This window comes from Aphis gossypii, chromosome 3, assembly GCF_020184175.1.
Source record: "Aphis gossypii isolate Hap1 chromosome 3, ASM2018417v2, whole genome shotgun sequence".
NCBI lineage: Eukaryota > Metazoa > Arthropoda > Insecta > Hemiptera > Aphididae > Aphis > Aphis gossypii.
In genome coordinates, this window is record NC_065532.1 from 36,925,584 (window position 1) to 36,950,096 (window position 24,513).

General features: G+C 26.3%; 1 protein-coding gene and 1 long non-coding RNA gene across 6 annotated transcripts; one reads left to right on the forward strand and one right to left on the reverse strand.

Annotated features, from left to right (window-relative positions):
* Positions 1–4,704: 4,704 nt before the first annotated feature.
* LOC114122080 (uncharacterized) lies at positions 4,705–20,854 on the reverse strand. 4 transcript variants are annotated; one of them, XM_027984637.2, is made up of 26 exons: positions 20,197–20,854; positions 16,716–16,845; positions 16,532–16,614; positions 14,304–14,378; positions 13,904–14,210; positions 13,524–13,811; positions 13,220–13,449; positions 12,960–13,142; positions 12,742–12,890; positions 12,161–12,423; positions 11,957–12,080; positions 11,521–11,887; positions 11,002–11,107; positions 10,827–10,944; positions 10,669–10,754; positions 10,099–10,211; positions 9,974–10,038; positions 9,699–9,789; positions 9,377–9,438; positions 9,216–9,309; positions 9,019–9,159; positions 8,202–8,311; positions 8,068–8,138; positions 7,114–8,004; positions 6,616–7,045; positions 4,705–6,529 (listed from the first exon to the last, which is right to left on the reverse strand). In XM_027984637.2, exons 2-26 carry the CDS (start codon positions 16,834–16,836, stop codon positions 5,599–5,601), a joined length of 5,499 nt encoding a protein of 1,832 aa, XP_027840438.2. In that variant the 5' UTR covers positions 16,837–16,845; positions 20,197–20,854; the 3' UTR covers positions 4,705–5,598. The 4 variants fall into 4 exon arrangements, with proteins under 4 accessions (XP_027840438.2, XP_027840437.2, XP_050058676.1 ...); XM_027984636.2 differs by having other exon boundaries at positions 16,716–16,864; XM_050202719.1 differs by lacking the exons at positions 16,716–16,845; positions 20,197–20,854 and adding an exon at positions 14,456–14,615 and having other exon boundaries at positions 16,532–16,593.
* LOC114122082 (uncharacterized) lies at positions 15,275–16,538 on the forward strand. 2 transcript variants are annotated; one of them, XR_003592247.2, is made up of 3 exons: positions 15,275–15,579; positions 15,842–15,963; positions 16,031–16,538. It is a non-coding gene; the product is annotated as an uncharacterized LOC114122082 (long non-coding RNA). The 2 variants fall into 2 exon arrangements; XR_007604760.1 differs by lacking the exon at positions 15,275–15,579 and adding an exon at positions 15,620–15,767.
* Positions 20,855–24,513: the final 3,659 nt, after the last annotated feature.

The window sequence follows — 24,513 nt, forward strand, 5'->3', positions numbered from 1 at the left end:
CAATATGTATATTTAATATTTAATCAATGCCCAATGGTATTATCAATTTAATTTTAATTAAAATATCTCAAAAATTCTTTGTAGACCAGTAGACCCTGTGTAATTTATTTACCTATATAAATATAATAACTGGTCCATTAACTCTAATTTTAAAAAAAAATTTAATTCAATGTGTAATTTTATACATTAATTACTAGGCGCCAATGCGCCAAGTATACCTAACTGAATTAGGGTAACATTAAATTTGGAACCATTGTAGATACACGAAAAACCATTTTGCAAACGGAGACAATCTATCAAACTATGTTTCTAAATGATATTTATATTGCTATTTATAACATTTTTGTAATAATAAATACGATTTGAATTGATTTTTACCAAAAAGTAAATTCCATAATATATTGTCATGTAGTATTATTTTAAATAATATAAAAGGTATACTAGCTATTATTAATTTATAAGTCATAGTACCTACCGACGAACAGTAGAATTGTGTGAAAGTAAATATAGTTGCAATATAAACTTTATGGTAGTTCAAAATTAATCTAAATATTTTGAAAACGTCTTTAGTAAGTATAGTAAACAAATAAACCATAAGCGTAGTAACGTCATTAACAAAACGATTTAAGTCTCTATGAGTAGTTTTTTTCTTTTTAATTAAATAAAAACAACATATTTTTCTTTTAAATATTTAATTTAAATAAAAAAAAAAGTTAATTTTAAATACCTATTATACAAAAAAAATCGTTTGTATTTTTGAATATAAATTAATAAGTTCTACAAAAAACTAAAATATTTTAACGGTAAGATAAAATAGAAAGCGTAGAGGGGCAAGGAATTCACAGTTTTATTTGCTATCATATTATACTAAAGCTCATTAAATATTTTATAGGAATTCTGCGTATAGAGCTTTGTCACTTTCAATCTGACAGTTTTATTAAGACTATGAATCGAAGACGGTGGCTCAAGTTAAGACACCTTCTGTAGTTATCTATAAGTATATTATATTATGTATTATTCTTAGATTTCTCGCACAGGGCTTGTGACGGAAATCCGATTCTTATAAAAAAAATCACATTGACATTTAAATGAATACTTATTTTATCTTAAAAACAAATTTATTATTAATAACTCATATAAAACTTAAAATTAAACTCAGCTGTCCAACATAATCCGTAAACGTATATGTATTATTGTATTATAATTCCAATAGTTGTGTACTTTATTTTGTCGTTATGACGTATGAGGCACTTGGCAGTTGGCTGTACCATTTATGATAATTTGATGTTCATAATATCGGGTAGCCCAATTTATTCAGCTTCAGAACGCACTGTTTAGTGTTTACACTATTTATTCAGCACTATAAAGAAACTTCGGTCGTTATTTATAAATTTTAATATTAAAGTTGCGCATAATAGAATATGTTTTTGTAAATTTTTAACATAATCTTGATCAAATAATCACAGTAAGTCTTTAAATACTGTAAAAAAAAAAAATGAAAATTTACCTTACAGCTATTACTTTATTACGATGCTAAATGTATGATCGACCAGTGAGAATAGTGTTGAATAGCTCATGAATTATTCATATTTTATACAATATTATTAAGAAAAAACTCGTATTAAAGGTTATTACTTATTAGAAGGGATCGGATTTTAAAGCATAAAAAGCAACTAAAATATGCACACGATTGTTTTAAGGAACAAAAAAGAAGAATATTTATTTTTAAAAAAAGCAAAAAAAAAAACAAACACTAATTAGACTAAAACACGAATTAGTTATAAAAATGAATAAAAAATAATAATTTTTTATAAATTAATTTAAATTATAAAAAAGAAGTACCTAACTACCATGTATTTTCGTATATTTTCAGTAGTTAAATTGACTCATTGTCTGACAGAATATTTTTATACGTCGAAAACGAACTTTCTACATCCACTGAAGTGATTGGTGTATACCTACTTCATACAAGAGATTTTAAATAACAACATTAAATCTTAAATTTTGAAATGGTCAATAATCAATATCGATATTATAAGTAAAATGGCCATATTATAGGTACCTACTGGGCTATTAATATGTAGATCGATAATCTATATTTTATACGTTTAATGGGTATATTTAATAATCAAGCCGATAACGAAAACAATAATAACCCAATATAACTATTTAGTCCGCATTCTGGGTTTTTACATTTCTTAGAAATTTATTTATTTTTATTACAATAGCACAATAAACATATAAAAAATCAACAGCTATGGAATAATTTTAAAAAGCAATAAAAAAGCAAAAAAAATCATTTACATAAAAAAAAATCCAAAAAAGCAAAAATAAATTCGTTCATTTGGAATCAGAATGACGTGAAACGAATTTATGTGTAAAAATTAGATTTCCATCTCATACATAAAAAAAGAAGCATATGCTTTAAGATCAATCCGAGCCCTACTTATTACCCAAATTTCGAAAAACTTACATAACACCTTATATTACCATTATGTCGTACATTTGTACGACGAAGACGACACATTAAGCGGATTACAGTGTTTAAATAATAATAATCAGGGTTTTGTTAGGGGAATTTTAATTTTATATTGAAATACAACAAATTATGTGAGGACTTTACACATTTTATATTACTATTAGTATCATCAATTTGCATATTAAATAAAATATCAAGTATAAAATAGAATTACACAACATAAATATTTTGAAGAAATCTGAATCATACATAATAGGTGTATAATATATATTTATATAAATACCACCAATAGCCGATATAAACTACCACAACGTCCAAGAGGGGATGCCCTCCGACTACTCCACGGACAGTATTAATGAATAATGATATCGATTATAATTTATTTATTTTTATCTTTATAATTATAAATCACATTTATAGTTGTGGGTGTTAAAGAAGAATAAATACTCACGGTTGACTTTTTATGAACACTGATAAGGTACCTACTATTTTACATTGCTACTGGATTCCGTAGTCGTCATATAGTTAAGAATTTTCTTACTATTCACCAAATTAAATTATATTGTTTAGGTTAGACGATTTCACTAGTCATTAATCAACCACTTTACCTACAGTGAAATAGTCGATATTTACAAATTGGGCTTCAGTTCATTTTTTTAAGGTTTTCTGTGTCCAAATAAATCCACAGATAAATCCAGTGGGTAGCGACACCCACTAGACAATGATTTTGTTAAACTAGAATAAATGGTAAATTATTAATACTTTCAATTTACAACAAATATTATATAATACTCATATATACAATTATATAAGTTTTAATATAAAAATATTAATTGATCATTTATTTGTTTCATTAAGAAATTTATGGAGTTGTAACATCAAATTATATCATATGATCCCCGGACCTCAACTAGTTCTTATGAAGTTCACAAATAAAAAAAGAACGACGATACATATTATTCGATTTCGTTATTAATCAAAATTTACTGTAGTACTATACCTATATTTTTTTAGAAAAAAATTACTTGACCGCAAAAAAGCCTTAATGGAGTATTTTTGTCAATGTAACTTTTTATTTTTTTTTTTTAAAGAAAAGCCAATGTGTCAATTATTTTATTATCTATAGTTCGTATAAAACTAAGTTAAAACGGAATTTCATTTTGTTCTTATTTTTCAAGTTTTTGCTTCTTTTTAAATAATATGCTACATAAAACACTATTTAAAATTTTAAATGGGAAAAAATATATTTGATTTAGGTATTATATACTGAATCTCTTTACCTAGTAATTACTGATAACTTATGTATTGTATTTTATTTAGGACATGTTCCTACAGAAGGTTGAGAGGGAGGTAACTTTTGTAGTAAATATACTAACTATTATATTAACAGTTTAATAAGAAATAATTGGGGAAGTTAGGTCATTCTACCTTTGGAATATATTTTAGAAAAGAGTTAAGAGTGAACGGACATGCAAAATATGGCTTGTCTTATTATTGTTATATTATAGATTATAATACATAGTAAATTATAATAATAAGTAGATGATATAGGTACTGGGTGAATTTCTTTTAATTGAACAACACTCATTTTTTCAAAATCTATTTACATTTTTGAAAAAAAATTTATACTTAATTTCCAGTTGAAATAAAACATAATTTTTAAGTTATTAACTTTTTAGAATGACAACATACGCCCATTTTTAATGTATTATCTGAAGCAGCTAGTACATTTTTAGGAGTATTTTGATACATAAAAATCAAAATCCAGAGGAGTTTGCGGAATATTCGAAATTTTTAATACCTCACCTCTCCCATTTAATGTATCAAAATACATCGAAAAAATTCTGCTTTAGAATATTAAATTAAAAAATATATATATTATTTATTTTAAAAATATTGTTTTATTTTAACGGGTAATAATAAGTTTTTTTTTCAAAAACCTTAATAGGTTTTAAAAGTGTTTTTCGATTAAAGAATCGTCCTGTATAGTTTTATTTAAAAATTAACATGTTAAAAACATTTCAATCTATCTTTAGAATGAAACTGTGTAAAGTTCACCTTTAGATTTGATGACGTACGACTAAATATTCTTTAACAACCACCACTATTTGCAGACAGACAATCAATATAATTTATATTAGTATATTATATATCTACACAAATTATAAATATTATGTAAATAGGTAATGCATTTTCATGGGATAATTCTTAAGGAACAATAAAAATAATTAATTATAAATATATTTAGACATGCAAACGCACACACACATAAAAATAATGCTTTTTCTTCTAAAATTGTATTCTAAAACATTTATTAATAAATTATTCGAATATTTGATCCATTTCAAAGCGGAACTCAGCACTTAACATAATACAATACTGTACTGCCGATCATATAAAAATATTTAATACTATTGACATAAAAAATAATAATAAAGTTGAAGTTAAACACTTTAAATTTGCGTCAGTCTCAAAAATGTCTTTTATTTTGGAAACAATGGAAATTGTTATACATTTCAAACGGTTTTAACTATATTTTTACACAACTATAAAAATAGTTAAGATTTTCAAAAATTTAGATAATTTAAATTACGATAATTTTTACTCTTTTATAATAACATGTAATTAAATTTTTTGTTTCAAGATAAAAATCTAAATTAAACTATGACGAATAAGAAAAACAATAAAATAAATAATCTCACTCAAATAAACCTAAAATAATAAAATAAATTTAAATTAAACAATATAAATAAAGTTATTTAGTAATCATAATTATGTTTTAAAGGTCAAAATTAATTTTGAACAAATATTCATAGTTACTATTCATTGCAATATTGAAATTTGTTAGAATCAAACTATTTTGAGTCTTCTTATCTCAATCAGGTAAATATTACCAGTCTATGATAACATTTAAATTACAAAATTTTTTTATTGAATACAAAAAAAAAAAAAATAAGTTTAACAAGATGAAAATATATGATTGCTACCCAATATTAGGTTATTAAACAATAACTGATATTTTATAGAAATAACAAATATAAAAAAGGAGAAAAATATTATGAAAAAAAATATTAATTTATATAGATAATAGTACGTATTACCTACCTAATTTTTACTTTTTAAACCCGATTGTTAGGACTTGAACTGATCCACACACGATTATCTTTGGCATTGCCGTCTTTCTTTTTATTATCTTCAATTTTCTTCCATAGAGTTGCTATCTTACTAGTGACTTCTTTTTTTTGACCCGATGTTGTCCTAACTGAGCACCCCGAACTTGTTGCTGATATGTTCGAATTTAAACTAGTATTGCTATTTGTCTTAGCTACTCCAGTCAAGGTTGGAAGACTGCTATTGCTACCAGACCATTGATCAGCACTACTTTTTAAACTGCTATTACTAACTGAATTACGAACACCACTAGATCGCATATTTGTAGTAGACTGTTTATTAGCTGGTGGCTTAACCAGATTTGGTACACTAGTATGTTTTTTTCCAGTGGATCCCGGAGTTGGTATACGAGATTCTTCTTTAACAAATGTACCTTGTCTTTTAAGAGGAGTCTGCTTTTTAGTAGGAGTTGACTGTGAACTTTTAGAGGTGGTAGGAGATGGTTGAGGACTGCTCCGTGCTACAATTGGTATCCCACTACCACGTGATTTTTTCTTACCTCTAATAGCCTTCACTTCTGAAGGTTTAACAATTCTAGCTGAAGCAACTCCAGTATTTGACTCATTACCATCACTGGAATAACCATCAGTACCCTCTGATGTAGTACTTTCATCAACATGGTTTTTAAAGCTTGGCGTGAAGTCATTATCTTTTGATTGGATTTGAACAATATTGGTTAGATCTAGATCAGCTAATGTACGCGTACGGAATCTATCTTTTTCAGATGATCTTTTAATTTGGAATTTTTCTTTTGGTGACCTTTTTTTTATGGCATCTTCAGATGAATGAGAGTCTGATTCATTCAAAGGTGATGATCTGGTTTCAGGCTCCATAGAATTTTCTCTGCTGTCATCAGAAGTTATTGTATAAGTATTATACCTGGAAATAAATATTACAATTTATTTTTATTAATTACATGCTATTATAAATAATATAAATATATAAAAATATTTTAATTGGCTTACCTATCCTTCTTCATGTTTCGCTTTTGTTTAGGTGTTAGACGACGTCTAATTTGAGCTGGACTAGAATGATTAGGATCTGAAGACATTTCAGATGAAGGCAAATCATCTACCAAAGTTAAATCATCCACGGCTGTATAATATTGAGCACCAATTGACTGGTCAACTATTTCAGAACGTATACTTGATATACTGGTAATACTATTTTCCATCTCAAAATCAGTAATCTCATCCATGTATGAAGGAGGGTTAATATTCTCTAGGTTCATACAACTTCCTAATGAATCATTTCTATCATTGGAAGTTTTTCTTTTTTTATCAAAAGCACAATTAGATTGAACACTTGTTGTCATAGATAACAAACTGTCCATGTCTGAAGGAGGTTTTATAGCATCTAGATGTGTGTCTTCAATATCTAAAGAAGAAATGATACCTAAAATAAACAAAAATTCATGATTAACAATTAACAAAAATCATTAAATTTATAAATATTAATTATACCCATTTCTCCTTTATCCAGTTTTATAAATTTTGGTTTAGAATTCTCTTCAGCACTTAAGTATGAGCTTGTGAGAGTAGTAAATGTTAATGTTTCATCGTCTTTCCATGTGGATTCGTCACTTTCATCCCGTTTACATGCAATTCCATCAATAATATCTTTAGGTGTAATTGTACTTGTAGACTCACTAATTTCACTTTCTGATTTTGGCCCAAAAGATTTTTTGTATTTATTTAACACTGGTATTTCCCTTTTTTTATGAGTTGATCCTCTTTCAATATTTCTTATACCTTGGTTAATACATTTATTTAATAAATCTTCTTCATTTTGTTCAAGTGTACCATTTGTATCTTTTGATCTGCTGTTTTGCAAATTAGTCATGCCTGCTTCAATACACTCATTTAACAAAGCTACTTGTTCACTATCAGACAAATCGTCACTGTTATTTTTAAATGGTTTTTTTCTATTCCTAATTCCAGCAGCAATACATGATTCTAATAACTCCAGTTGTTGTTCATCAGTGAGATCACTGTCTTGTTTCTTGGTTTTTTTGTTAACTGACATTTGTAATTTTGGTATGGCTGAAATATTAATACCAGTAGCTATACACTGATTTAACATTTCTTGTTCATTATCAGGTAATTCTTCATCAGTTATTTTTAAAGTTGTTATTTTTTCAATACCAGCATTTATACATTGATCTAATAACGCATTGTTATCATCATCATCATCATCATCATCATCTTCAGACATGGGTTCACTGTTCAATGTATGGGCATCATGTAGTGAATGAGACCGTGGTATTCTATTATCACATTTACTAGAGTCATCCAATGAAAATTCACTATCAATGGAATCAGTTGACATTCGTTTATTAATAACAGTAACAGGATCTGTAAATAACATATTTCAAAACTTATAAATTAAGACAAAATTAAGAAATAAAATAAAATTACCTTCTAATTCAGAAGAGTTAATCGAATTTGATACATGTGATTCTGTCGAAGGGGAATCCAATATTGATGTTCTAAAAAAAAAAAAAAATTATTAATTTACACATGTTAAATTTAAGGATAAAGAAAAATCAAACCTGGATAATGAAATGTTTACAGAAGTGGGTATAGCAGAAGCTTGATTAAACTGAAGATTTAAATTTCCTAATGGTTTACTTGTTGTTTGATACAAACGTTTCTTGCCAACCTGAAATATTATTAGAACATAAAATTTATTGAATAACATAAGGGTTTTCAAATAATAAAACATTCAATTTTAAATTTTAGTAAAGATTTACTATGTCTTATTCATATTATTAATAACACAAACATATTTTTAAATTTTAATACTTAAATTATTAAACATTTTACAATAATACTTAGTTTATATTGATTCCAACTTATTGAAAAATAAAGGTAAGGATTTGGGTTAAACTAGTAATAAACAGTTCTAATTTTTTTTGTTTATTAACTGTAAGATCTGATTATAAATAAATAAAATAAAAATATAGATGGCTATTCAAACGTCAAAATTATTTGAGAAATAATCAGCTCAAAACAAAAATATTATCAGTTCAAAATTCTAGTATTAATTATGTATGTATAAAAAATGATCACAGGAGTAAAAATAAAATTGGTAATCATTGAAAAACTTAATATTTTTAATTTAAAAACAAAAGTTTTGGACATTTAAAAACATTTATTTTTAGGTTTATGTACCAGTACCCAATATTTTTAAGTATTTTCAGTTCAGTTCCAGTCTCTGATTTAAACCGACCAAATATTTACAAAAATATCCAAGTCATTTATAAATATTCATTAGATCAATAATTCCATTATTACATACTATTAACCATATGAAAAAATATCCTTTAATTGTTTGGATAAAAATAATGTGAATAAAACATTAATTACCATTTTCATTGACTGTCGAAGAATCACATTAGTTTCTGAACCATCTTCTGAAGGAGTTATCATTGATAGATCTGAATGTGAAGTAGCTGAACTTATGTTTGCCGGAGTTCCTTCTGTACAGAATCCAATAATTTCATCTCCCTAATAAAAAAAGATTTTAAAACTAAATCTTCATATTTTTTTAAAACACATTATACCTCATTTTCATTTATTTTATATTGTGAAAAACTAGACTCTGGGCATCTGTCAACTGTCTGGCCATTGCTTTGCACCATTACTGGAAGTCTAGATCTAAAAAAAAAAATATATTAATATTTCAAACAATTAAATAATGATTATGAAAGTTATTTGTGCCAACCTAGCATGAGGTATAAATCCTGGATTTTTGTTTTCCAAGTACGGAAATGCAGAAGAGGATGACTACAACAAATAATAAAAATAATAATTAATTAATATTTATTTTTATGTTCACAAGACGTAATACTAATGTTGAGTAAACAAGGTTCATTACAAATGAATCGGCAAACTCAAGTGAAAGTTATTTGTTATGTGCTGTTCAATAATACTATCAGAAATCAATTATTCACGGACTCATGGTTATTATAGCTCTCAAACCAAATTCAAAATCACCTAACAGTATTTTTTTTTCACTTTTATTAGACACATCACTTTTTACTTACTTCAAGGAAACCATCTGAATTTAACTGGAACGTTTTAGATGTCTTATCAATGATGGACGGAGATTCATAATGCTTACTATGCAATTCATTCCTAAACAAATTATAATTAATTTCATTAATTTGAATCATTAATAATATTTATTTTAATAAAAAAGAAAACAACATAATTAATTAATATATTTGTTGGTAGTCAACACAAAATTTAATATTATAATGTTAAAATATTTCTTTTTAAAATAAAAATTCTGATTATCAAAATAATATTGTATACGCACATAGATTTTTTTTCTTCATTTAATGAAGGTAACATATTTTGGCCTTGAATATATCGTAATTTGATCTAATAACAATAAATAAAATTCAAAATTATCAAAGCTATTTTGATTCATTTAACACTTACTTCTGGAAGATCGTCATCAATGGTTAGGCTACTTAAGCTCGTACATTCTGAACCTTTGCCAGGCATTTTTTCTTCTTTAAAAATAGTTACACTATCTCCAAAAACACTTTCATCTAAAACAATAGACATAAGTTTATATTATCATCATTTCTTTTTAATCGTATTTAGCGTTAATTTAATAATTTAAACACCATCTTTCCACAAATCTGAATTTAATTAAAATATGTATTAGCTTTTAATATTGAAAAGAAAATATAAATGGATAAAAATATGAATTCAAAAACTTGACTAAATAATTAGAACAAATTCAAAATGGAAATAATACCTACTTAAACATAAAATAATTTGAATTTATTACAGTTTTTGTTCTTGATTTTTAATTTATTAACACATACATTTTGCGATTAAAAAAATCTTTTTACTTAACATACAAATAAAAATAAAGAAACTTTAAATGAGAAAATGTACACAATTTTTCCATAAGATATAATCTCCATTTTGAATCTAAACTTCAGCAATAAGTATATAAGAAAAATAAGAAAAAAAATATTAAAATTGATATTTAATTACTTTTGAAACATGGAGGACTAGGTGGAACCGTTGGAGTTGGTGAATCAGGAATTTCACTTGGTGTAACTAAACCACTGGTGATACGACTAAAAAAAAAAAAATAGATAATAAATTTTCACTACAAAAAAAATAATAATAATAATTAACTCCATTTATACCTGCACTCACTAACAGCAGAACTACCAATATAACCTTCTTGTGGTTCACAACTTCCAAGAGAAGCAATAGAACTACTTCTTGAAAACATTAAAGGTGTTTCAAAAGTCACCATTTTACCTAAAACACAAAATGCAATAAAAAAATTTTTTTTTAAATATTATTATTAATTCTTACCATCTTTTAATTCATTCTTAGGCTGTGCGTCATCTGGTGTTTCACTGCCAGAATTAGGTACATTCATATTTTGTTCAGGAAGTTCAGTTCCAGATTCATTACGGTTCTAAACAACATTATTACATATGTATTTAAATTCAGTTAATCTGCATGTTTAATATCATAAACACGCTAGTAATCATATTGTATAACAAGACATTTTTTAAACATATTCTTTATAAATGTTCCTTATAATAATTATAATTACATATATTTTTTGTATTACAGTATGTACACCATAAAGCATAATAATTGTTAATTGGCAATAAATTTGAATAATAATAAATAGATATATTTTCTACAACCCTTTTTATTTTATTATTTTAATCTTTTTTAAGCAAATCAAAGTTGACTAATCTTCATTTATACTATACAGTGTTATAAGAGCATTAAATAAAAAAAAATGTAATGTTTATCTATATATTTTTAGTTATTAGGTGATGATAATATTAAAAATATATAACCTTCTACTTGAATTACCTTGTCATCTATGCCACATTTCCTTAAATCTGTATATGATGCTGCATTAGAAAAATTGTAAGGGGTGCCTTCTGTACAATAAGTCTGTGTTGTGTCACCAGTTAATACTTTTTCTCCATTATCATCATCTTCACATAACAAACTATAATTAGTTGCTTCGTCCAGTGATGTCTCAGCATACCCATTAGAGGATTTTTTGACTTTTTCTTCAAAACTGATATTACTTTCTAATCGCTGAATAGAATCTTCAGAACAATCTATGGCAGAAAGTTCTAATTTTTCACTCTCAACTTCAGTTTTCATATTATTTTTGTTCATTTTAATAATATCATAAGATTGTTGTGAAATTGTTGTCACATTTGGTACCCTAAAATAAAATTATGTTAAAATAAATTCAACTACTAAAACATTATTATCAAAAATTAAAACAACATACTCAGTAGTTTTGAAATCATCACTAACTGTTACAGTTTGTATTTCTTTGCCAAAATCTTCTAAATATGTATTAGAATTAGCCAAAGTACTCTTCATTGAATTATCCTCAAGATTTGTGTTCAAATCTAAATAAAATTTTTAAAATACTAAATCTGTTTTTCTTATATGTAGTATAAATTATAATATATTTATCATTTTATCAAACCTTGTTTGGAATTATATGCAGGCATAGCATTCATGAGGTTATTAAGTGCAGCTGATGATCCAGTTGCAATCATCTTATGTTTAGAATGAATTAATGACCGTAACATAGGTATAATACCCAAATTTATCATTGTTGTTTGATCACGAATATTACGAGCTGATAAATTCCAAATGGTTCCACATGCATTACTCACAATTGTTAAGCTTGGAGATTGTAGCTGTTGCATTAACATTTCAAGTACATTATGATGTCTTAAAATATCACTGTTAAAAATGTACACAATTTAATATATTATTATTTAATGTAATTTTTTAATCTAAAATTTATTATAATATATACATTAAAAAGTATAATAAGTATAATAAAGATAGATAGTAGTTTTCTAACAAGAGGGTTGGTGTGATTTTGAAGGTGATTTCTGAATTTAGAGTAATTCTGCTTGACTGTTCTAGTGACTTAGGAATGTGGAGATCTGTGTGAAAGGCGTGGTTTAAGATAAAGGAGGAACATTAGTTATGAGTCTAAGGATTTTCTATTGGAACGCTTCTATAATATAATGAATGAAATAAGTTAATAATTACCGATATTCTTCATGAGAAGCTATAACACATGAAATATTCCTCAATATTCCTCCAGCATTTTCTATTATTGTTACTGATTTTAAAGGACCTGTTCCACTTAATGTTTTAATCAAAAATTCAATAGCTCCTTCAACTTTGCATATTTCTTCCTACATAAAAAAAATGATATTTATAATTTAACTATCTTACAATTTTATAAATGTAATTTTATAATATACTTTGTTTTCAGGAGAGTGAGCAGAGAAATTCCAAAGAGCAGACAAGAATGATTTCATTGTTGTTTCTTTATTTGCTTTCATTGAAGCTTCCATAAGTGCTTTAACTGCTCCTACATCACGCAAAATTTCTTTACTTTGTGGATCAGCTCTCCAAGATAAATTTCGTAATACACTTGCTGTGACCTGTACAAAATACATAGATACATGATTCAGCAAAATATGTACAATTAATTTTAATTTAATTTTCAATGAGGAAATACCTGTCTGAGATCTTCACACTGTATTTGTAATTGTATAATTAAAACTTTGAGAAATTGTTTAAAAGAGCATAAAAGTGTTTTGGTAGTAGCATCACCAAAAGTTAAATTAGTTAAAGCCATGCCAGCATATCGTCTTAAGGTTACACATTCTGAATTGGATTCCAAATCTGGTTCACTCCCGTGAACTTCATGATCAACTTGAATCAGTCTAGTAACAGTATATATTGCACCTTAAAAAAAAAATATATATATATTACTAATTCAAATATATAACTATATCCATCGTATATATATATATATATACCTAATAAACACATGGCAAATCGATGTTGACTATCAAAAGATAACTTCATTAATGCTGCAATAGCTGTAATGGGATGTTTGCTAATATCTAATTGTTTAAGTACAACAACTGGTGTATCACAATATTCTCTCATGCTTTCCAATAATTTATATACACGAGACTCTCGGCGACCTTGTTTTTCATCTTGATTAAAAGTTACAATATTTTTTAATGCTTGGCTAGCATTATGACGAACTACAATGTCAGCATTCATATCATGAACAATTTGCACAAGTAATGGAACACAACCTATTGACAATATATGGTTCAAATATTTTAATTTAATTAATAATGATTATAATATAACACACAAAATACAATTAAATTAGAAAACACATTACCTGTTTGTCTCATTGCTGCACAACAATCAGGTGATTTGCTCATAGCCAAAAGAACTGAGACTGACTGATATGAAGATTGTATTGAATTGTTGTTTTCCAATAATGACAAGAGATTATAAACAATTTCTACTTTAGCTCCTAACTGTTGTTGACTACTAGATCTCATTGATAGTCCTTTCTCACATTCTAAAGATGAAGTTTGAGATCGTAATAAGGATGAATCTGATGACAAGTTTGTGGGTCCTACGCTGTGCCACATATTAAATTTTTTGTCAGCTAAGATACCGGGAGGTGTAGGTAAACAGCCCTTCAAATAAATAATTAAAATCGATTAAAATAAAAACTCATTAAACTCAGGTTTCTTTTTTTTTTTTAATGATGCACAATTCTCTCAACTTACATCAGGAGATATTTTAGCTTCATCTTCTTCTTTATCTTCAGCCATGGATCTTTTTTCTTTATCTACATGTTGATTCTACAAATAGATACAATTTATTAAACACATAAAAGTATTTATACTTTTATATTAAAATCAAATCTCCTTATGCTAACCTCATTTATGATTTTGAGGTGACTGTTATTATTGTAAGAATGTTTAGCATTATGTTTATTGTCATAAAACGACTGTGTTAATGACCAATTATTAGCTCGTCTATTGTCTTCAACATTACATGGTGTCAAACACTGATATTGATTTTTAGATATAGAGTGTCTAAAATAATGTGAATATATGGAAAATAATTCGAAATAAATAATGTTTTGATTATGCAAAATTTATATCTAAAAAGCAAAGTTTTGTAAACTTACTTGCTTGATAATATATTATTATTTTGTCCGTCATTAAAATCTATTTTACCAAAACTAAAACTTTCTGAGATTTGATTGTTGTTATTGTTTAGAATATGTTCATTATCATTCTTAGTAGTAGCACTCCAGCGAGTTCTAGGAGGATTGGATAGAGACCTTACGTGATCTAAGCTAGGTGATGGAGTTACACGAGAAGAACGAGATGATGAGGAAGAACGAACAGGAAGTCTAGATTGACGATTAGAATGCATTATTTTAATTTTACAATTTAAATGAGAAAAAGAAATGTAATCACTTTATTCAAATGTAATGAAAATTACTTTAAAAAGTGTTATTAATGAGAACATAAAATAGTATTAGTGACAAACTGTCAAGGTATATTGCGTATAAAGGTTTCTATATTGTGATCAATATTGTAACTAGGGTGAATTGAAGGGGAGTGGCAATCAGCTGTGTATGGTCATGGTACATTTTACCCCCAGAGAGAGACACTTTTCTTTTTGTTTCCCATAACACTGGTAAAATAATAAATTAAAGTTTCTTTTCTTACAAACAATAATATTATACTTTTTAATAACTAAAGAAAATATATTGGGTTTGCATTTAATAACAAATTTTAATTTTCAAATAGTTACTAAAATTACAAATTATTTAGTTTTAACATTGATTATACATAGTATACTATGTATAAACAATGGTTTTAACTATCCATTTATTTATTTTTTATGTTAAAAAATCAATTACTGTTTCAACTAAGTGAATATAGTTAAATAGTTGAACTCATATAATAACATTGTCATTTAACCAATCTTATTTTTAATTGTAATATAACCCAAAGAGTACACTCGAGTCAAAGTAAATTATTGAATGTAATTATTTTTTTTTGTATAATTATACAAAATTATAAAATATAATATCTTGAAAATTAATTATAATGTTCAAAAATTACAATAATAAAACTTATTTATGCATAATATGAAAATTAATATAATAAACGTTGAAAGATTTTTTCTTAATTTAAAATTGTATTTACAATTTACAAAATCAAGTACTAAATGTAATAATAAAAGACATGTTTTGTACTATAACGACTTAGTAGTATTATAGAAATAATATGTTGTCATTTTTTAGAGACTACCTTTAAGCTATATATTTTTAAGTCTTCTAACATTTCCGGGAAGTATGACAAAAAATGGATATTTGATGAGTGTTGACTTTGGAATTGAATTTTAGAATTTCATGATTTGGTTTGGGTAGGTTTATTTAAATAATTTTAAGTTTTGGTAATGAAAATTTTAGTAAAAATCTATTATTTTACAGGATTAAATTCAATGTATTACAAATTTATTGGAAATAAAATTGAAAAATAACATGAATTGGGGATGTAAAATAAAAAGGTAACTAATAAAGAATTATTACAATAGGCAATTTGTATTTGATAATGTAATTATATAGATTGAAATTCAAAAAAAAAAAACTAATGATGAGTGAAATAACTAAGTTTTAGATGTTAATAGTGTTAATACTATAAAATATTCATTGAAGTTATTATTGTTTAATGGTTGGCTGAATTTATGATCATTTAAAAACAATAACAATAATATTAAGAACTACCTATATTATATGTATTATTTTAATGATAGTAATTTCCTGACAAGCCTATAACGGTATATAGAAAAAATAAGTAACATATAAAAAGAAAGTATTAATTTATTAAACAGAAATTTGTAAACAACTTGATGACACCATGTTAAACATTCTTACACAAAACTTGTCAGTTAATTTGTGTGCTACAATTAAATGAATAATAAAAATGTCTACCTGTTCACTAGTAGTTTTATTTTCTAGGGATAGAGTCATTTTTGGCGGCATGTCCCTTGATGGCATTCCTCCGTTTAAACCAACTAAGTTTTAAGAAATATAATATCAATGTATTGTCTTGAGAATTTTTTTTGTTTTTTTGGTCACTATTGTCTTCTATTAATACTGCAATAATAAAATTTACCTGCAGGTAAATGCTGAGCTAATAATGGTGTATCCAATTGTCTTTGAAGTTGTCTGGTTTCTTGATTAAGACAGCGCACTGTTTCTAACAGCTCTTCATAGCTGGAAACTGGAAGTGTCATATCTCATATCTATAAAATATTGTTTTAACTGAAATATAGAAATACTGAATTTAATAATTCATCCAACCAATAAAAATGATATTGTTATTTATTATTAATAATAGTTACACATTACAAAAGAAAGATATTTTTGCTATACCTAGTTCTATAAAGGTAAACAATGTACTTATGTTCTTTCAAGGACAAGACAATTTCATGGTCTAAAGCTTACATTTATATTATAATTTGAAAAATTCAATTTTTTAAACATTAAATAAACTATTATTTAAAATTTGAAGAAAATATGTTCAAAAAAGGATATTCAAGGTTCAATAAATATGTCAAGAGCATAATAATTCTAATCCATAAAAGGATAGTAGTAGCTGCATATTCTAACATACGTCAATCTTTATAAAAAAAATCACAAATTATTGACTAACAGAAATTAAACAATTTGTTTAAATTTTATCTGTATTAATTAATATTGTTATTATATCAAATATAATCCCGTTAGACAATTTTTATTTAAATAATTGAATTGATAAGATAGATGATAAAAAAAATTATTTATAAAAGAAAGCAATTGATTGAAAATTAGATACTCTTATTGTTATATTAAGTCAACAATATAGTATTTATAAATAAAATAATAGATAAAATACTGCAAGATATTTAAAATGTTTATAATGTATAGTATCATATTGTAATAGAATGCCCAAGGAAAATATCATTCATCACAAAAGGGCATTGACTTATTGTGGTTAATATGTATTCATTGTTATTTGTCAAAGAAGCAAAGAAAAATAGTTGTATTATGATTAGCTAACCTATAAACATGTAACACAATATAAAAATTGTACAGAGCCTATTTTACTTTTATAGTACTTACGTAAAATATTTGATTACATAAGCGTTATTTACAGTACAAGGAGTAATACAATAATATCAACTAATAAATTTAAATGACAAAGTTAAGTTTTATCTCAGGACTAATACCTAATACCGAGTATAATACCCTTTAAAAACATCCTTAGAAGGTGCCTGAATAAGTGTTATAGCTCACAATTTAGTATATTTCAAATAATATATAGTTACTTATAATTTTTAGTTTTTTCTATCTATAAATTTCATATAATTATATTAATTCCATATAAAACTGGAGACAGAATAAAAAAAATAAATAAAGGCGTTTAAATTGTCAAATATTCCCCATATACATTTATTTTATTTAGATATATAATTTACTTGTTTTATGTACCTACCTACAAGTTGAAAATTCTAGGAATAAAGCAATGTTTATAATTATTATAAGTGTAGCGAGCTGGTTTGTTACAAAAGTAAGATACGTGAGACATCATTATTATTATTTTTTTATAAAAAACATTAAAACCTAAAAAGTATGATATAATATTTACTATTTGGAATTAAACTCGGAATAAACTTAACACGACTTAACATAAAATTCAACACAGGAGTATAAGAATAACAAACCTACAAATTCCGCTACAAATTAATATGTACTTTATGATAATATCCTACTATATAATATAGGTACAGAAGTTCCCAACCTTTTTTAACTTATGTCTTATATCACATGACATCTTAAGGTATTATCTAAAAATCTGGAGGCATTCTGTAGTATATTATACATTTATATTAATATTATATAGGTAACTTATTCAGGTTTGTTTAGCAAAATATAACCAAAAATATAAATATAAAATATACAGGCACTACTAAATTTTATAAAAAAAATAAATTCATTAATGCATTTAACACGTATGCTTTATCTTTCATAAAATAATTTTGAATTTTAAAAAATATGTATGATTGTTTTATATTTGAAATAGATTCTCCCCCAAATCAAGTTTGTTGTACTTTGGTAGGGAATCTCTGATTTAATGACAATGAGATAACTCACATTTATAATCAATTATGCTATTAACAATGACTAATTAATACTACTCAAATACAGAATATTTGTAAATACAACTTATAAAATTAAGTATATAAATAAAAGGTACCTAGTGAGACTAAAATTTTGATTGAATTATTACTAGATATGAACATTTAAAATTGGATTTGATGAAGTATTAATAAATATTTTATGAAAAAGAGACAAAAATTAAATATAGAACCATACAACAAATTATTATTATTAATGTAATTGAGATAAAGTTCAATTTTATTTAATCCAATTAAAATAAAATATCAGTTGGTATAAGCTGAGTATGAATGTCTTGTAACACTAACTTATAACTAAATATTTGTATAACAGTTAAATACAAAAAATACTTATAGAACTACTTAAGAAGATTATAAAAGGTCAAACATTATTATATACTAGTTGAATATATTATGTATAACTAAATAAAATAATATAAACACCAAGGTAATGAGAAAAGATTATAAGTAAATTACATATGTTTATACTTAAAACAAGTTTATGAAAAACTTGTTATATGATATGTCATAACTTATAACAAATACCATTATGGACATGTTTACATTAACTTGGTGATAACATCCAAATTTAATTAGAAATCCTACAATGTGCTTGAGTTTTATTGGAGTTTTGTATCATTGTCGATAAATTCAATCTTAGAGTTACTTGTATCTACCTATTTGATTTATAGGGGAGCGTCATCTACGTCATCAATACAATATATTTTTTATAAAATATTTATGTTGAAACATAATATAAGATTATATCAAAAATAAAATAAAATTTAGGTACCTAATGAAAAAATCTGACAAGAGTACTGGTGATGTATCTTAAAAACATGTAGGTAAGACTTGATTATTAAAAACATATTGAGAATTGCTTTAAGGTAAAAATTAAGCACCTAATCATTACAAAAACAAAATTTAATCAATACCTACTACCTATGTACTTTATGTTAGTAAACATGAAAACAAGAAATTGTATTGGTGCCTATATAAAAATGATCTGGATATTAACAACTGGAAATAATACCTTTATATTACTGACAACTGACAAGTAAATAGCTAGTATAACACCGGCATGACAAACAACGCTGATCAACAAAAAAAATTGATAAACACAGGAAAGCAAAAATATGCTTTTGTCTCTCAAATGATGACAATCCAGTGTAATATATTATAGACACTAAGTACAAAACTAATTGACAGAGTAAGAAACGTATCAGACTTTTTGATATTATCATATAAACAAACAAATTTGTATAGAATGGAAAACACCGTAGAAAGCAAGTCAACGTTAAACGCAACACAACACAAGGGATACTGGAATCATACGACACTGTACAATTATACAGTGGCCCAACTATTTCCAGCTTGGCTTAAAAACTATCGTTGATTGCCTATGATTAAAAATGCTAATAACGACTAATCCTTTACCTGTGCGAGGAAATAGCTCCGACCGCCAAGGTACCGGCTGGAAAGACACGTCTCGGGGGATGGTCGACGTCCGACTGATTAGGGAGTGATGGTCTTCTCGGAGAAAGAACTGTTTGATCGAAAGCTACTGAAACCGATGTCAACAACGAACATACGAGTGGTCGAGTACGCGTAGTGCTTAGTGGACGGTGTACACCCTGCACCGTCACCGAGTGTAAGAGGCGACTAGACGAGTACTGAGTCCGCGAACAACGAGACACAGTGACCATGAAGCGCGAGTGCCGACTACTGAGTGATCAGTGATGAGTAGCAAAACAGCAATGAGCAAGTACCCCCGGAACGGGCCGTGTACACGTCCAGCGGACGGGTACTCCTGTCAATTATCGGCCTCGTGCGTGTTGACACCGGTTATGTTGGCAACGAAATTCCGTAACGTTTCGGATTTATGTTTTTCAAGGTCAAAAAGAAAAAACTTAAAATAATGTCGTTCATCAATTTTTGCATCAAATCGGACTAATAATGGACTCTTATGGACTAATCGGATTTCGGAATCAAATGACGGTTTTTCATCAGAAATTATCTCGCGGAAAAGCACGCTTGAAATAACTTCATGTATTTATTATTGTTTTTTACAATAACGCCGTTGTTATCCAGTCAATGAATGTTTAAAATATTTAAAAACATTTTCTATGACTGGTGAAAGTAAAAGAACTCGACCGATGCTTTATCATTTGTTTATCACGATAATTCATAGTTCATTTCCATAAAGGTGTAGGTAATTACTTTAAGTTCATACCTTAAATGGCAGTCCGTAATCATTAAACCATTTACCATAATAACACAAGTCTGTATTGTTCTATGATCCCGATAATAAGTTAACAATAATAAACAATAACAATATAACAAATAACGATTAACATTAATTATAGATGTAGGTACGAGTTATGCATATTAAATATTTATATACCTTAGTCCTTAATAAGTTCGTGTCTAAAAATTCTATAACATTCAGTCGACTAGCGACAGCAAGTAGCAACAGCTGACGTCAATCACGTGTTTGAATATTTTGTTTTCATTTTATTTTTACTTTTGAGTTAGTGTACTCCGGTGTAGGGAATATACCTACATAATATATATAATATTTAAAATATAAAGCATTTTTTAACGAGATGTGGGTCAGTACTCAGTAGATAGATCCATAGTTAGACTATTTACTAGTTTCGCCTTCTGTAGTCTATAAATTTTACTACTGCAATTTTATCCCGATATTAACTGCTAAAAAAAGATTGGTTTTACTCTTTCTGAAAAACTTGGTTTAATAATTAATTTAAAAACGACTTCTAATGTTGATGAATTGATGATACAGTTAACTTTTTTATTCAAGTAAAATACAATCATCTGACTTGGAAATCTAATTGCCACCAAAGAAAGGTTCTTTCGATCTACTCATATGAATTTAGAAACCCACTTTATTTCATTAAAACATTGAAGACGAGCAATCTGGCAAAGTTTTAGGTATCTATCTATCTTATAAACACCATTAATTAAAGCATTCTGAAGCTTAACTGCTTAACCTTGGATTGTAGATAAAAGAAAGGCTTGGACGCCTTCTAAAGTTCTAACTTACCACAAGTTTGAATCATTACAAAGCACACAGTCCTGAGGTACTGGATGCCCCCCCCTCAATCCACTACGACATTTTTCTTCTATATAACAGTGCCCTAGCTAGTAATTACCATTTACCACTCTAACTAAGAAAAATCAAATATATATTCACTAAATACTTAGAAATCCCCTTTCAGCCACATTGTATAGGTATTATTCTATCAGCAAAAAAGTAGAAAATATTTTTGATTTCCTCGTTAAATGTGCCTTCTTCCTCGAGTCATTTCTTCTATCAAAGTTAATATTAGTATTAAATAACTTCCCCCAAAAAAATGTCCAGTTTTCTATATAGTTACTGACGAAATAAGCAAAAGTTTACCTAAGAAATCGATCATATTGTTCACACAATTTATTAATTAACATTTTACGAAATTCTCTCAAATACTGTAACGCAAACTATATCATACTTTCCTACTCCTAAGAAATTCTCTACAATTTCTATACTAAAATTTAAAAATCTGCCAAACTGTTTTACTTCATATAGGGCAATCAGTTCATTTCGATTTTTTTTTCATTTATAATATTGAAATAATTAAATTATTGTACAAACGATGCAAACATTTTAAAAAATTCGAAATTTGGTTAACGCAATAACCATTCCACTATACATCAGGAATCAGGTGCGTAGAATGTAGATTAGTTGACATAATCTCTTTTTCTTAAGAGGAAAAACTGGTGCTTTTTTCGATGTTTTACCTTTTACGGGAGTTCGGAAGAGTTCTTTCAAATTGGTAACACATCTCTTATACAACATTAAATTTAATTTATTAGTCCCTACCTATACTATATGATCCTAAAATCATATCTAGATACTAGAAGGACATTTTTCTGTCAGTCCATATAAGCTCCACTACCAATATTCACTTGGATAAATTATTGAATAACAAATATATGATTAAGAAAAAAGAAAACAAATCGATTATCGAACCTGACTACAATTAGGTAGGTATCTATCCTACCTATTAAATATCTACCTTTTAAATTTTTTTAGAGATCTGATGTGGAACTTATGGGGATATTAATAAATATTACGTACCTATTAAATACCTAGGTAGTAGGTACATTTTAAAATTCAAACTGTATAAATAATACTTTTTTATAAATATATTGTAAGCAACACTGTTTACATTGTCAAAATGTGTAGAAAAACTAAATAAAATATATCAGTAGATAAAATCATAAGACGAATTAAAATGCTTGTAGCCTGTAGGTAGGTATCTAAAAATTAAGAGTTCAAAAAAAAAATTACATCGAGGGACCACTTGATTACTCAGTAAAAATTCTATAGTATATAATAGGTACGTCAAGTGTAGTATTGTCATTTGTCGGTGTACAGTCCAGGGGTGACAAACATTTTAAACACTACGTGCCAAAAATTTTTAAATATGTTAACCTATTACATATAAATTATAATCACAGATTAAATAAAATTAAATATTAAATTTATTAATTAATTTATTTTGTTTTATTTAATCTGTGATATAACCATAAACAATTAGTGAATTTATTAGATTTTATTATAATATATACTAATATAGGTATTTTAATATAGTATTATTTATTTATGATGACCTAATGGAATTAAAACACTTTGAAATGCACTAATATTAGCTTTCTAACTGAATATCTGTTAGTTATTTTAAAAATAATAGACTAAAAATATAAGTATCCGTTAGGTAATGTTAAATTGTTTCAACACCATTAAATATACGAATTACTTAATATCTTTGGATAATGGAATAGAATTACACATGAGTATACACATTTTATTTAGAAAATGTCAACATTATCAGTTGTTTTAATAACATTCATTCATTATTATTTTATTTATCTTTTATATTGTATTAACATACGAGAGCATAGAAAATTAGTAAAACAAATGATCATTGATGTAAAAGAATTAACTTAATTATTAAAATTAGGGCAAATGTGTTATCAATCATGTCTCAAATTGCAAAATCAGTTGTCATAATCTTTTAAAACAACTGCCATTAATAAATGTGGTTATCTCCTTATTGTAAAACATAAACCAGTTTATATGGTATACATCAAACAACAATATGACTACAATTTACTTTTAGAAGACAATTTATCAAACTAAGTGCAGAATTTATACATGATAACAGAGATGTGTTAGTCAATTCATAGTTTTGGGCAACTGATTAGGTACTTATCCAATATTAAATTTAATTTTGGTGATTGACAATTTTGAAACTAGTTTCGGGTTCAAACCCACCAGAACAAAAAAAAAAGTTACTTAATGTTAAATAAATATTTTATTACGGGTTTTCTAATAATTTAACAATGTAGATAGACATACACAGTCTATATAACTATCTAAGATAGGTTAGTTGGGTTATTTTGGTGTGAAGTATCTTAATTGCAATTTGTGTTACCCAGATAAGGATTTTAAAATTTGAAAACCTCCCCCAAGAAATTATTGAAAATACACCACTGAATAAAAGAGTTACTTTAAAGTTTACTTTTTATAATTAAAAAAAAAAAAACATCTGTCAACAATGTGTTCAGAAATTGTTTACATTTATATAAGTCATTTCTATATGACATTGTAAACACTTAAATTGATAAAATAACTTGATTTAATAAAATAATAATTTATTAGATTATTAAAAATAAAAATAAAAAAAAATA